We start from the raw sequence: 14,314 nt of genomic DNA, 5'->3' as shown, positions 1-14,314 counted from the left end.
GGCTAGAAAAACCCTCCCAAGGGAAAAACCCTAGAGGGAATAAAAAAACCCTCCCAAGGAGAAAACCTAGAGGGAACTATAGATAAGTGCATTATTTAATTAAAATTATATATATTAAATAAAATATGAATAATTTTTTTTTTTTAACAAAAAAAAGAGACTATATATTTGAAATAAGTGGTTTTTGAAAAACTAAGACCATCTATTTAAAATAGGTGGTCTAACTGAGACCATCTATTTGAAATAGGTGGTCTTAATTTTTGAAAAATCTGAGACCATCTATTCTAAATAAGTGGTCTCTCTTTTTAATACAAGAGATTACTTTTTATGAAATGGTCTCTTAGGCTAAAGAGACCTGTGAGCTAGAGACCACCCCTAAGGTAGTCTTTTTGGCCATTTGGATATGGTCTCTTAGGCCAATTTTTCCTAAATTATTTTTCTGTGAGGCTTGTTGGATAAAATGCTATGAAAAACAAACAAACAATGGTTTCTAGGCATGTATGAGTACAATACATTTCTTGAAAATGTTGTGCCCCTCCTTGCTATTAAGGTAAAAGAATATGTTTTTGAGATACAAAGAAACCTACTCCCAAAAGAGTAAGAATAAGGGTCATTGGATATTATAAGATAAAAACTCGGCCGTTACGTTACGAAGCGGCCGAGACATAACGGATTTAGAGCCTGCCGTTACGAGATTTACCGCTTTGTAATGGAGTTTTACAAAACTCCGCATTTTTGGCCGATACAGAGTTGAAATGCCCAAAAAAAGCTTGAATCTGTGAGTGGTGATCGGATTTTTGTGACAGACTCCACTGTTTCGAACATGTAGCAATCGCGCTTAATAGAGAAATAGAGAGAGAAGAAGAAAGTGAAAAGCTGAGGGCTTGAGGTTGATAAGAACGATGTAATTTTTAAGTGGGACAACTGTTATTAATTAAAAGGAGGTGGACAGCTGTGTGGATGCTCTCCACTTTAGTTTTATTTAATATATTTGACTTTTTGACCACACATCCTCTTCTTTTTACTTTTATTTTTTTCTTGAAAGTTGTTACTGTTTATTTACTATGCACTATACTACTATACTACTTTTATTCAATGATAAATTTAATCAAAGTATATTGAATAAGAAAAAATCTATTTAAAAATTCAAATAAATTATTTAAAACTATATATTTTTTTGATAACTCTAAAATAAAAATTCTACCGCGATGACCGCAACACGGTCCGTTATCAACGCATCATTTTCGATATCGTGACACTGCGACCATTTCCGCGATCGTGACCGATACCGCATTTTTATTCTATGTTGGATATTTTGGAGATATGAACAGAACATAACAAAATAAAGGAAGAATAGAATAAACGTTCAATCCTCGAAATTGATCTCATAATACTATGTAAACACTTCACTTTCTTCTTTTAGAATGTGGAACAAACCATAGTTTATAACTTTAATGTTGGAAATTAATTTCGAGGGATCTCTAATTTAAATTCCCAATCCCTATCTTATAAAAAGTAGGAGATTGGGCTTATGAATAGTGTACAGAGCTATATGCCCTTCAAAATGTTTGTTTTTGTTCTTACCCCCACATGTAATTTCTTACATTTATGTCCTTCAATTCCACGTGTAGAAGTCGAGGGAATTATCAAGGGTTTAATGGCTATAAGTGTGGCTGCATAAAGCTTTTTCTACTATAAAACCAAATCCACATTTTAGGAAGAAAGTTGCCAAGCTGGCATTTTCTCTGATTGCTTGAATGTTAATGTTTATGCATGTTTGGTGTAACCGTTTCTCTTTTTTAGTTTTATATAGTTAGTCCCTTATAACTTATGTGGAGTAATTACTAGGTTAGGTCAAAATATATACTAGCAAATAATCAATACAGAAAACTTTTCCATTATTATATGCATATGCAATATTGAATTACTTCTGTGAGTATATAATATGTACTCTATGATTTTTTAATTAGATTAAATATATTCTTAATTAAGTTTGTAGATGTTTTTGCAATATTGCACAGTTGAATAACTTCATAGATGTTTCCCGAGGAAAAGTTAAAAACAACTGAAAAAGTTGTGTAAGGAGAAACGAAAAGTTTAAACCAAATGTCGTAAAGAATTTAAACACAACCCAATATAAAAAAAAAGGGCAAGCCACTCCGCGTGCATCGCGTGTGTTGGCTGCCCTAATTATGATAAACATCTTATCTAGTCTTGAAAATTGTATAAATTGATTAAAATAATAATTTCTTTGACTTTGTGGCTTCTAGCTGTCTAATTTCTTCAATTTGTAAAATTAACGGACGTTATTCAGGTTCTTCCTCCAGTGTATTTGAATTCTCCTTCTTCCTCCATTATCTTCTTCTTTCCACGATCTCCACCCCTTCCACTAACACCACCGTAACCCTTATGAAAAAGGGTGAAATTAAGGACATGAAAAACCCCTAATGGTAAGGGTATTATCCTCCTCTATTGAAGCTAATTTTGAGCTTTTTCCATTGAAGTTTCCGAAATTTCCATTGATGCTTTTCCTCCATTAACGCCGCTCTTCACAAAGTTAACACTATTAACTTCTGTTATTGTTGAAATTACAAGGCTACCTAGATTTGTATATAAATTGACAATTATACCCTCATGATAAACACAATTTGTTAACCATAAAGATAAAGTTGTATTTTCTCTATGCGCATGTGGTGCTTTAAGATAAAAGAGTTATGCAAGATGGTATAAAGTATGCAAAAGCAAATTTTATAATACTCGTGCATGATACCAAATGCACAAATAAAAAAAACGCTGAGAGTACAAGATTAGTCTTAATGTATAATTTTATAATAACAACTTTTTATAATTTACACTAATAGACAATTGAAGGTATTAAGGGTCAAACTTGTGCATCACTCATTCTCTCTTTTCAACCTCTATTTTCTAGTAATCTTATCCGGACATCTCCTATGCTATTGGGCCATGACCAAAGGAATGAGTTCCGGTGATCACGGTGACCTTCAGCCATGGGCGAGGGTTGCCCCACGACCTTCTGGTATGGTGAACAAATCTTAAGAGTGTGTTTGGTAGAAGGGATAGAAGGCAGGGATAAGGATTTCTAATCTCTCCTCACCTTTGTCCCATGTTTGTTTAAAGGAATTGAGTTTTTCGGTGGGATGGGATAGGGATTAAATGGCTTCTTATCCCTTGAATCTTGTAACTGGGGGGCAGGTCTAAAGATTGGGGATTAATCCTTGCCATATATAACTACTATTCTACCCATCATCATCAACCTTAAACAACAACTCAGAGCAGCAACAAAAACTACCACAACTATGGTTAACAGCGGCAACAACTCACGACCCCCAAAACTCACAGCGGCACTGCGGCAACAACTCAGCGGCAAGGATAGAAGAAAAAAAAGGCAGAGAAAATTATGGGGTTTCAGTATGATTGATGTTAATTTTGATTATGGAATATTAATTTGTTACGAATTTATGCAATTAAATTGTGGGGAGGAGTGAAGGAACAGTGCTATAAAAATGGAGGTTTGGAATCTTTGGAGAGAGAGAGAACGGTGTGGGTTGAAGACAATTATTTAATTGATGATGATTCTAAAAGGGCAATATAGTAAAATATGTTGCTTTACTATATTAACTTCCTACAATTATCCTCTTTCTTTATCCTATCAACCAAACAGGGGATAGAAATAAAATAATTGTAATCTCATCTATTTAGTCCCTATCTTATCCTCCAAGTAAAGCATACAACTACTCCCTAAACTTAGCCAAATGTTGCACTTTACTCACTAAACTCTTAAAAGTTGCAATTTACTCACTACTCAGGTGGTTGGAGGTCATTTTTCAGGTAGTAACCTGATATAGCAGGTTAACTCCCTAAACTTTGCCTAAACTATTATACTAATAGGTAAACTCCCTAAACTTTGGTATTTTTTTAATTTAACAATCTAATCATACATTTGTAAGCTAATGGGAACTAACTAAATTTTTAACTTGGAAAAAAAAAATTATTTTTTCATTTTTTCCTTTGCACTAGTTTGGTTCGTTTTTTCGTTTTTTTTTTTAAAAAATAAAATTAGATGATCCAATTAACATCAGAGTAGAAAGAATGATTTACGAAATCAAACAATTAGGAATCATTGTTCTTCGAACAAGATGAGCATATTCATTGTGTGCCATTATATATCACATATTAATTAGTTTGGTTGTCTTTTCTTCAAAAAAAAAATGTTTGAATTATTATACACATTAAACACAACAAAATTTATAATTAGCAGACTTTAGTAGAGAACCTAGTACTAAAAATCCCTTATCGCCTCCTTACAAAAAAAAACTCTCATTGTCGTATGAATTTGCAGTTGCGTGCGTTTATTAAAAAAAAAACTTAAAGTTCCAAATTTTGTGAAACGAACATGATCTAGAAAAAAGTTTAGAATTTTTTTGTGATGTTGAAATTAAGATTGTTTAATAGCGCGCGGTTGTTTACTTATATTAGTATGTGGCTATAAAATATTCTAACTAAAACAACAAAAATAAAATAAAATAAAAAACCAAAAAAATATATATAAAAAAAAACCAAAAATATTGAACTATAGTTGTTGGAGTATATATATAGCTGTTGTTAGAATGGAGTATAATTTTATTACATAATAATCGTTTTTTTAATAATAATAATAATAATAATAATAATAATTATTATTATTATTATTATTATTATTATTATTATTATTGTTGTTTTTGTAATGACTAGCTAATTAAAAATCATGTGAGGAAGTTTAGGGAGTTGTCAGAAAGTTTAGGGAGTTCTTGCATTTTACCTGTTATTGAAGGTCAAAACTCAAGTGAGTGAGTGATTTGCAACTTTTGAAAGTTTAGTGAGTGATCTGCAACTTTGTGCAAAGTTTAGGGAGTAGTTGTGTAGTTTACTCCTTATCCTCCCTCTTTATCTCATCCCTCATATCAAACGCCCCGGAAGGGTTTTTCAATACATAATCCTAATTTTTATTGTTGGGATGATTTCTTGAGCTATTGTTCACGACCGCTGGGGGGGGGGGGGGGGGATTGGAATGTGTGTGAAGTTGTTCTGAGTGTAAGCTTCTGTCACCAATCTATTCATTCTTCACACAAGGTTTACTGCACTACATCAAACATCCTTACATTATAATATAATAATTGTAATATTATTGTAATAACTAGATTTCTCATACTTTCTGTGCTGTAGGCCTGTAGTTGCGTACTTGTGGATGTTTCATGATTAATGGAGAATGCCTCCAAGCCCCTGTTTTTAATCTGAAAGCCATCAAGGAAAATGCAAGTCATTAAATTAGGACCAGCATTTGCCACAAAAATTCACAGGAGTGTTTTGGTAAAACAATAATCAAGCATCAAATAAGATTATTGTGTTTGGTTTTGAACTAGTATAAAAAGGCAAATCTAAAGTTTGCATATCAAAAAGAGTGGAAGTATCAATAACCTGAAAAATTAGTATTGCAAATCTAGTGTACTGAATATAGCTCAAGTCTCTGACTCTGAGTTCTTCCCCACAATAGTCAGCGCTTCCTCAATGGCTTGTACAAAAGTAGCAATTTTGTAGGTGAAGAACCCTACTAGCATTGGTATCAAGTCCAAGTGCATAAGTCCATATTGAGGAACCGCAATCCTGCAACCAATTGGGATAATAATTGTTGGAGAAACTTATAATCCTGTTGAATTCACAATCACACATCACAAGCATGTACGGACTATTATTTACCCGTTCCAACGGTTATAGATCATGACTAACACAACTGGAACCAATAGCCTAGGTTGCCCAACTGCTGCCCTGCAAGCAAATGATCAAATGGAAACCAGATAATTTAGATTCATAGTCGTTAACATGAGAGCAGAAGGAAGATAAAACTGACAGACTGATAAAAGGACAACTTTTGCATCACAGGAATGGTTTTATGATACAAAATGTGTGAATTGATCAGTTTCTAATGCTGCCTCTTACTGGACTAACCATCACAGCCAATAGTAGGGAATGCAAAGTGATATTTTAGGGGCTCAAAACTTTGATGCATGAATTGAAGAGAGATGCAGTTATCAGGTATCTGAATATCAGACATTGGACACATCATGTACTAGAAATGTGTGTTATCAACTTATCAAGGCCCAACTATGCAAAACTATTAAATTTTGGTAAGAAAGACTCTTGTAGCTTGAAATTCTCTTTGTCCATATTTGAGGGACAGGCACCCTCAGGCAAAAATTTTGGGTATAGTTCAAATCTTCTTATTATTATGTCATTCTGCACCCAATAAAACTTAAAAACAAAAAAAATGGACTCGTTCACCCTTATAATATGCCTACAGCCTAAAGTTACTTCAAGCAGACAACTGATGTATAGCCGTTACTGAATTCTCAAATGGAACACCAAAAGTAAGTACAGAGATCCAAAATCATAAGTGAAGCACTTAAATTGGCTGAAGACATCATCATGTAGAGGCATGAAAAGTCACAGCAATGTAGGGCTACAGAAGAAAAATAAAAGCTGGCAAATTGAAGAAGAAAAGCAGCACATACTTGATCATTCTCCTAGATCCTGAAGAGGCCATGGAGTCTACACTGTTGCCAAGCATCCGTATGTAGGCCAATGAACCAAGAAATCCAGCACCAAAACTGTAAGTTATCAAGGGATATTCATTAGCCAAATAAAATTTTAGGCATCTTACTTATATCAAAGGACTTCAAGAGTTTTTGAAGGGGATTTTGAAGCCCTAATTTAATCCAGAAGACACTTATAAAACTAAGAGCCGAATCTCAGCAGTGGTAATTGAAAGTAATAATATTAAAATATATTCAGCAGTGGTTCTTCACATCTAAATTTCAGTTAACCCATGCAGCCAGTATCACATACATCACTATTGGACTTGACCCAGGAGGGCTGGAACATCCTCTATTGCAAAACATAGCAGAATATTGCAAATGTAGGAATGTAGCATTACAATTCTACAGAAAGTATTTTCAGCTGCAATGTATGGCAAAAGAATTTGTGAATAATGTGATTTTAAAATAATCACCAAGAGGATAAAATCTAGCACATAGCATATCAAACCATGGAAGTTCATGTCACAATCAGTTAACTTTCCATACTGTTTGAGCATTAATGTGTACCCCCCCACCCCACCCCCGGGGATAATTAAACTATTAAAGGCTTCAATGTGTATGTGCTCCACTGATCCCAGCATTTATCACCACAAAAGTAACTACAGTAGAGGAAAGAGATCGGAGTTTTAAACTTAATGATACTTAACCTTATAGCGATTTCTGGAGTGTAAGAAACATAAGATGAAACCAATCCAACACCACCAATTCCCACCGTTAGCAGTTGCAGTTTGTTCTTCAGCTGCAGAAGTGATAGCTTCAGTGAGGAACTCATTATGTAACCAAAAGCATGAAAGCAAAGAAACAAAAAAAGATTTACTGATATGGCACCATAATGTGACAGGTCTAGTCAGCAAGTGAAACTAAGCTGTTACAACTCAACCTTATAATACTGCTCTCTTGATTGGGCAGCTAGAACTTCTGGATCCCCCCGAGGCTGCCTTATTTCACGAAGCATCACATCCTACAACATAGTCAGATGTTAAGCACTCCACACGTTAAAAAAAGTCTTTATGAATTATTAAGAAAACAATGGTATCTGGAACAATTATGCAGAACAATTAGGTCAGACAAGTGACACTTACACTGCCTCCAGTTGCAGCCTTAGTTGCTTTATCCCATTTCTCCTGCTCTCGCTTAGTGGGTGCCAGTTTCCATCTTTGAGTAGGGACTTGCATATTCTGGTGATGGGGTCATGTGACAATCTATATAAGCAGTGATTTTAAGAAGGTAAACAGTAATATTTAATGTCAATAAGCATACTTTGGCTGTTGCAGTTGGCTGTTCTACTGCTGGTTTTGGAGTTGCTTTAAGAGACGCACTTAGATCAACTTCTAAACTGTATCACATTCACCAGAAGTCAGTATCCTTAGTTCCTTACCCATCAACATTGGCTAAGCAGATAAAGATTGAAGAATTGCTACGAGGCATAGCATACCTGTCAAGACTCATGACTCTATTCAGGCTTAGAAATCCAGAGGACTCCTGTTCAGGAATCAGCAGTTATGTAATTATTTTCATGATACAAGTCAGCAGCAGTACTAAATGTAGATGAAAAATAAAGCATCCATCTCATTTTGCGTAGTTTTAGCATAGCTGTAGAATAAATTGGAGTGGAGAGGTGCAAATAATGATCGATTTTGAGTCCGGTATTTGAAAAACTGACTAAATAAGGTGACTACAGGGCAACAAAAGGTATGTACCTAATTGTACCGAGACTGGTGACATCTAGTTTCACCAGTTGATAGATACATAATAGCTTTCATTAGCAATGCTAGATTAAACAGATAATTTCAAGTAACAAAAGCTTAAGAACTTTACTAATGTAGAAAAATTAGACAAATCAATTAACCAAGTGCCATAAGCCAACAATCTATATGCCCACTTCACCAACAAAAAATATTTATTTGACCAAAAATTCACACAATTCATTTTACAACTGAGTTGCAAGCAGCAAAAGCAAGCTTACTTCCAACTTCCAAGCACATAATCCAATATCATTCTACTCTCATAACCCAAGATAAGCCAAAACTACAACAGAAGTAGACAAGTAGAACTGATTAAAGGTAAGCACAAGATTGCTGTACCCCAGTTGCATTCCTTACTGCTTATATATATCAACAATGACATCTAAATTCAAACAAAATGATCAGATAAAAAGTTTATTCCATCCCCATTGTTTCAATTTTCATCACTATCATCCTTCTCGAAACTAAACACTGGCATCTCATCTTCATCATTGTGGAAGAATGACTTCCTTCCAACTAATTGAGACACTCTTTTCGCAGCACCTGAATCTCGTGGACTCTCATTAACATGTCGAATAATCCTAATTTTCGGACACTCTTGGACGACCTGCTCTTCAGCAAAACTCAAAGCCTGACAGACAGATTCTTCAGCTTCCTCATCAACCCCATCCTCAGTACTGAAGAAGGATTTCCTACCAACTAACTCAGCTACCCTTTTTGCTGGGCCGGAGTCTCTAGGACTCTCGTTTTTGTAACGCAGATTCTTAATTTTCGGAACCATATCAACCATTTTCGACACAGACGAAGGAGTCTTGTGATCAACATTTTTTTGAATAACCACTTCACTAGGAATTTCCCACCGCCTTTTCACTCTAGTTTCTGTTGCTAATTGCTCTCCTCCTGAAGTTTTTTCTGTTAACGAAACGCGTTTCTTATCAGACCTCTTATAATCCTCCTCATTTTCAGACAATGACCTCTTCCTAAGTTCTTTCACAGCCGAATTCCCCCCATTTGAGACCTGATTATACCTACTAGGAACCACTCTACCACTCTTAATTGGCTTCTTGGCCGGACCCGATTTCTCACCATCTTTAGGAAACAGCTTCTTTGGTTGAATTGAAGAAATAACAGCATCTTCTTTCTTTGCTGTCTTCTTAGAACCAATTGTAGTTGCAGCAGGCTTTGGCACTTGTGCTTTAACAGCGGTTTTCGACCGCGATTTTGGACTTAAACTCATACTTTTCCCTCTTTCCTTAGTAACCCTCAACTCATCAACATCATGTAACTTCCAATAACAAGATTTCCTCCTGTTTGCACTCTGCTGACCAGGAGTGATAGCATCTTGCTTTCCAAATTGCTTCAACTTCGTAGCTGAGTAAATCTCCGCCGGCCCGAGACTAATGCCCCTTCTCACACTCCTCATAATCTCTGCCGGCCCCATACTTAACCCCCTTCTCGGTGTCTTCATTTTAGCACTCAAACTCATCGAATCTTCAAACTTGCTCTGTTCATTAGAGCTTCTAGTACTCTGTTTTGGCGGATCCATGAACTTAGCAGCAACAATTCTTCCTTTCTTCTCCATCATCTTGGCATTTTGTTTCGCTTTTTCGACACGTAGCAACTCTAACCTCGACGACAATCGATTAATCTCCTTCTCAATCTCCTCAATCTCGATATCGATATCCTTTTCCTCGAGTTGATTCCCCTTTTCTAAAACACCCATCTTACAAATTGGGATGTTCTGGGCATTTCTAATTACTATGTTATCTTGCAAAGGCTTACCCTCAGATAAAGATTTCAAAGAAACTGGGGATTCCGCCATTGAAGGGGTCCTATTCTCTTTAGTCAAATCGGATTCAATCGATTGAGAAAGATTGATTGATGATAATGGATTCAAACCTGACCAAGAAAACTTGACATTTGCAGAATTTTCTGATTCTCCGTTATCAAATGCTGCATTGTTCCATATTTGAAGATCTTGTGAATTCATTGTTTCTGGGTATTGCTGTAAAACGCTCATTTTCGGGGGTTCGAATTCGAAAATTTACAAAGAAATTGAAGTAAGAGAAAGAAAGAGAGATGTGAATTTGATGTGGAGTCTTGAAAAGATGAAATGGGAATTCAGAGAAATTTGATGAAGATAGAAAATTGCGTTGAGGTTTATAATATTTTCGACCGTTGGAGAAGGGATTCAAACGTTATAAGTCCGCTCCTATATGAATGTGGGCCGTTGGATGTTAAACGGCTCGTATACAGACGCTCCGATTTTTGATTGGAAAATGATGGCTCCTTAAATTCTAATTGTCAGTTTAATTGACCATTAATTAATACCACTAGTAATGTTCACCAAAAAAAAAGAAAAAAAAAACTAGTAATATTTTGAACTTTATTTTTAATTTAATTAACAAATGAAGTACGATAATGTGAGAAATGTTGTTTGAAAACTTAATTAAGCAGTACGATAATGCACGATAATTTATAAGGCTGAAAAACCCAAATTTAAAGGTACCACTCTATAAAGAGTGAAAAAAATCCAAAACTAGTGTATTGACTTAGGCATTGCTTTGGGATGTTGCTTAGAGTTTTTTTTTTAAATTTTTTTTTAATTTATTTTTAATATTAAAAATAAATAAATAAGTGTTTGATTTTTTAGTATTAATAACTAGGTTATCCCCGTGCGATGAACGGTTAAATTAATCTTTCATGTAATTTATTTTCAGTTGCATTACCTTGTATATGAAGATTAACATTAGATGTAGAAATACTTGCATTCAAGAAAAGAAAAAATAAATAAATTAAAACCACGATCAAACAAATTAGGTATGTGAAACTATAATTTAGAAGAGAAAATTGTTTAATTATATTTTTAGATATCTATTAAAGCCAAAAGTTTAGATTAAAAATAAAAGTTAAAAAAAAATATTTAGTAATTGATGACATCACAAATAGAATTGGAGGGAAAATTTTAATGTGACAATAACACGTACAATAATTTGAGGGTTGATGATGTCAGTAATGTTTTATTTTAGTAATATTAAGATTTAGAAATATAATGTTCAAATATTGAAAAGAATTGAAAGAGTAATATGAGTTTCATTTGTTTTTAGTTTGGGTGTTTTTTCGTATTCTACATTTATATACATTTATGTGGATGAATGGACCATAAATTATTGCTAGTTAAGATGGCAAGACGTGTGGTATTCATTCCATGAGGTTATGGATTCAAACCACTTTCCATGCGTTTTTTAGTTAACATTGCCATGAAATATTGAATTGTGATGTGGCACGATGCCATTGATTATTTAGTGGTGACGTGGCACATGTGACACATAAACGTTTTTTAAAACGCTTTTTAATGTATAAAGTATAGATTTGTCTAACCATTCACGTGATATTTTAGTCAAACCATACTAAATCAAGCCTTAGGGAGGTGCTAGCTAGGTTATGTCTAGGGCGGTGAATAGGTCCGATTGCTACCCACACAAATTTAAAAAATATAGATGGGTGGCAACCTAAAGTGGCTCATCATAACGTATCCGGGTTTATTTTTAATTATCTGTCGTTAATTAAGAAGACTAATAGTCTAATACAAGTATTATTTTTGAGTTTTTTGGTTTTGCCCCCTGAAATCCTATCATTAGTAAATTCATTCATGGTCCAAATGTCCAATTGGACTTAAAAAGACGTGAAATTGTGGACCGAACTCTCAATGACCACACTTATGGTCCATTTCAGTACGATTCGTAAAGCTTAGAAGAACATCACCCTTGTTCAAAAGCCAGCACTCGGAGTCCTAGCCTCCCTAACCTTATCTCAAATCCCCAAAACCCGACCAGAAATTAAGGACATGCTCGATATCACTGTAATTAAGGGCACGTTCGATATCACTGTAACTTTTGAGTTTTAAAATATCAGAAATTAAACCGTAGTACTCCGTAAACCATAAATCAAAAGCATTGTCATTTGCCAAACAACATGTAAATGGCTAAATACTCAAACCTTATTGCTGATCAACAAATCACTACCACCAATTCAGAATCATACCTTTATTAATCCAAAACCCCTTTAAATTTAATCAAATCAATCAACAAAAGTAATACTAATAATCAAGTAAATTACCTCAACAGGAGGAGAAGGAAATAAAGAAGAATCATCAACTTCGGATTGATCTTGAACAAGCTTTTCCATCTGAGGCATAAAATCTCTGTTCCAAATTAAGTCAGATGATGTAACTGGATCCTCCTTTTCTCCACCCCAATACTTCCGGAGCTTGGTGGTAGTGGGTGGGCCACCGTATTCACCCGGCGCAACGCCGGTGCTCCATTTAACCGGCTTCTTGTTCGGGAGTAAGATTTTGGTAGGCGGCCGCGCTAGCGGAGTAGATGGTATTGTGTTGGGTGGTGATGGTGTTGGTGAGTCTTGTGATATTGGTGTTGCGCTTGAATATACTGTCACATAGTTTAGGATTGTCATTTTTTGTGTGAGATGAATTTGATTTTGAGAATTGGAAAAATTGGAGAGTATGTAAAGATTAAATTAGAGAGTGGAGAAAATAGGAATATCTAATGGGTTGAGATTGATATTGATGTTCATATGTTACTATCCACTCATTCCTCCAATGGCCAAATCACTTTGGAAATAAGATTTTTGGTTCAATTTGTTGCTATTATAGTTTACCCTTAAGATAGTAGTATTGTCTTGTTTATTGAAAGTACAAAATATCTAAGGTTAGTTAACTTTGCTTAGTAATTACTATTAGTATGGAGTAATTAAGAGTTGTATCCGATGCTTATTTATGTAGTTTTGTGTCAATAATAATTATTTAAGTTTTGTTGGTGTTGATATAGTTCTCAGTCAATACGCCAATACCCAATTGAAATCAAGACTAACAACAGCGCTTTATAAGATATCAATAAAAGTCACTTATGACATGTTCTCTTTAGCTTAATTTCAATTTAGTTCAGCTCCAATTAGTTCGGTTTCTAATTTTCTTCTCTCATAAAATATTCAGTTCTGTTTAGTTAAGTTCAGCTCCAATTAGTTCAGTTCAGTTTAGTTCAATAAATCAGAACAGACCCTTAAAGTCGAAATAGGCACAAGACACTTTGAATAGAGATTTTCTCTAAAACATCAGTATAATCATTGTATTACAACTAAAAAATGTGCAGTGTGCTTGTGAGCTATAACTTGGGGGAGTAGTCTAGGAGTATAATTATAGTCACTAGTTCGATAACTTAATCAAAATATTTATATTAATATTTAATGCATCCATACTTATTAAAACACGACTGTCTTAGATGTAGTTTTAACTTACGACTAGTTTCGGTGACAAACTTAGAACATTGCAAATTCACAATCACATACTATACTACTACTGTAGACATATAATTGTGTCTCTCCAAAATTCAAACCCAGTGATGAATACCTTTCACGTTCTGATTTACGAGTTCGGTAAAGAGTTGAAGAGTCTCGCAAAGTTTCCTTAGACCTTGGCCATATTTTAAACCTATCCTAAAAAGGTTTTAATTCAAAATCATTCATTTCGTGTCCTTAAACCCGAAATCATTTATTTCGTGTCCAAATCATAAAAAAAACGCCTAAACCAGATTATTTTGGTCCATAATCCCAGCCCAATTAAACAGATAAGATCAAAGAGTTTGAAATTGGATAAAACTTTCCTTTTTTAAGTCATAATTCTATTCGAAATGAAAGACGTTCAAAGATGATCAGATATTATTTTTGTGCCTCATAATTTTTATCCAAATATTATATGGTTGGATAGATCTTGAAATTACCTTTCCAATAATATATTATAATATTAATTCCGAGCTATAACGAAAAAGATACGAAAGAAATACGAAACTCTATCCAAAACTAACACCCTTCCACTATTTCGGCCATATATTTTTATCTATAAAT

General features: G+C 34.4%; 2 protein-coding genes across 4 annotated transcripts; both read right to left on the bottom strand.

Annotated features, from left to right (window-relative positions):
* Positions 1 to 5,080: 5,080 nt before the first annotated feature.
* On the bottom strand, positions 5,081 to 13,027 carry LOC145589571 (protein CONSERVED ONLY IN THE GREEN LINEAGE 160, chloroplastic-like). Of its 3 annotated transcripts, XM_081646191.1 has the most exons (10): positions 12,515 to 13,024; positions 8,086 to 8,132; positions 7,911 to 7,986; positions 7,733 to 7,828; positions 7,531 to 7,611; positions 7,298 to 7,389; positions 6,567 to 6,662; positions 5,755 to 5,823; positions 5,476 to 5,661; positions 5,081 to 5,291 (listed from the first exon to the last, which is right to left on the bottom strand). In XM_081646191.1, the coding sequence occupies exons 1-9, from the start codon at positions 12,866 to 12,868 to the stop codon at positions 5,517 to 5,519; spliced, it is 1,056 nt and encodes a 351-aa protein (XP_081502317.1). In that variant the 5' UTR covers positions 12,869 to 13,024; the 3' UTR covers positions 5,081 to 5,291; positions 5,476 to 5,516. The 3 variants fall into 3 exon arrangements, with proteins under 3 accessions (XP_081502317.1, XP_081502318.1, XP_081502319.1); XM_081646192.1 differs by lacking the exon at positions 5,755 to 5,823 and having other exon boundaries at positions 12,515 to 13,027; XM_081646193.1 differs by lacking the exon at positions 5,081 to 5,291 and having other exon boundaries at positions 5,472 to 5,661; positions 5,745 to 5,823; positions 12,515 to 13,026.
* On the bottom strand, positions 8,140 to 10,853 carry LOC145589570 (uncharacterized). Its single transcript, XM_081646190.1, has one exon. It carries the CDS (start codon positions 10,413 to 10,415, stop codon positions 8,829 to 8,831), a length of 1,587 nt encoding a protein of 528 aa, XP_081502316.1. The 5' UTR covers positions 10,416 to 10,853; the 3' UTR covers positions 8,140 to 8,828.
* Positions 13,028 to 14,314: the final 1,287 nt, after the last annotated feature.

The sequence above is a fragment of the Chenopodium album genome, chromosome 17, assembly GCF_948465745.1.
Source record: "Chenopodium album chromosome 17, dcCheAlbu1.1, whole genome shotgun sequence".
NCBI classification, from domain to species: domain Eukaryota; kingdom Viridiplantae; phylum Streptophyta; class Magnoliopsida; order Caryophyllales; family Amaranthaceae; genus Chenopodium; species Chenopodium album.
The sequence above is the reverse complement of the archived record's forward strand: the minus strand, read 5'-3'. Positions and strand labels throughout refer to the sequence as shown.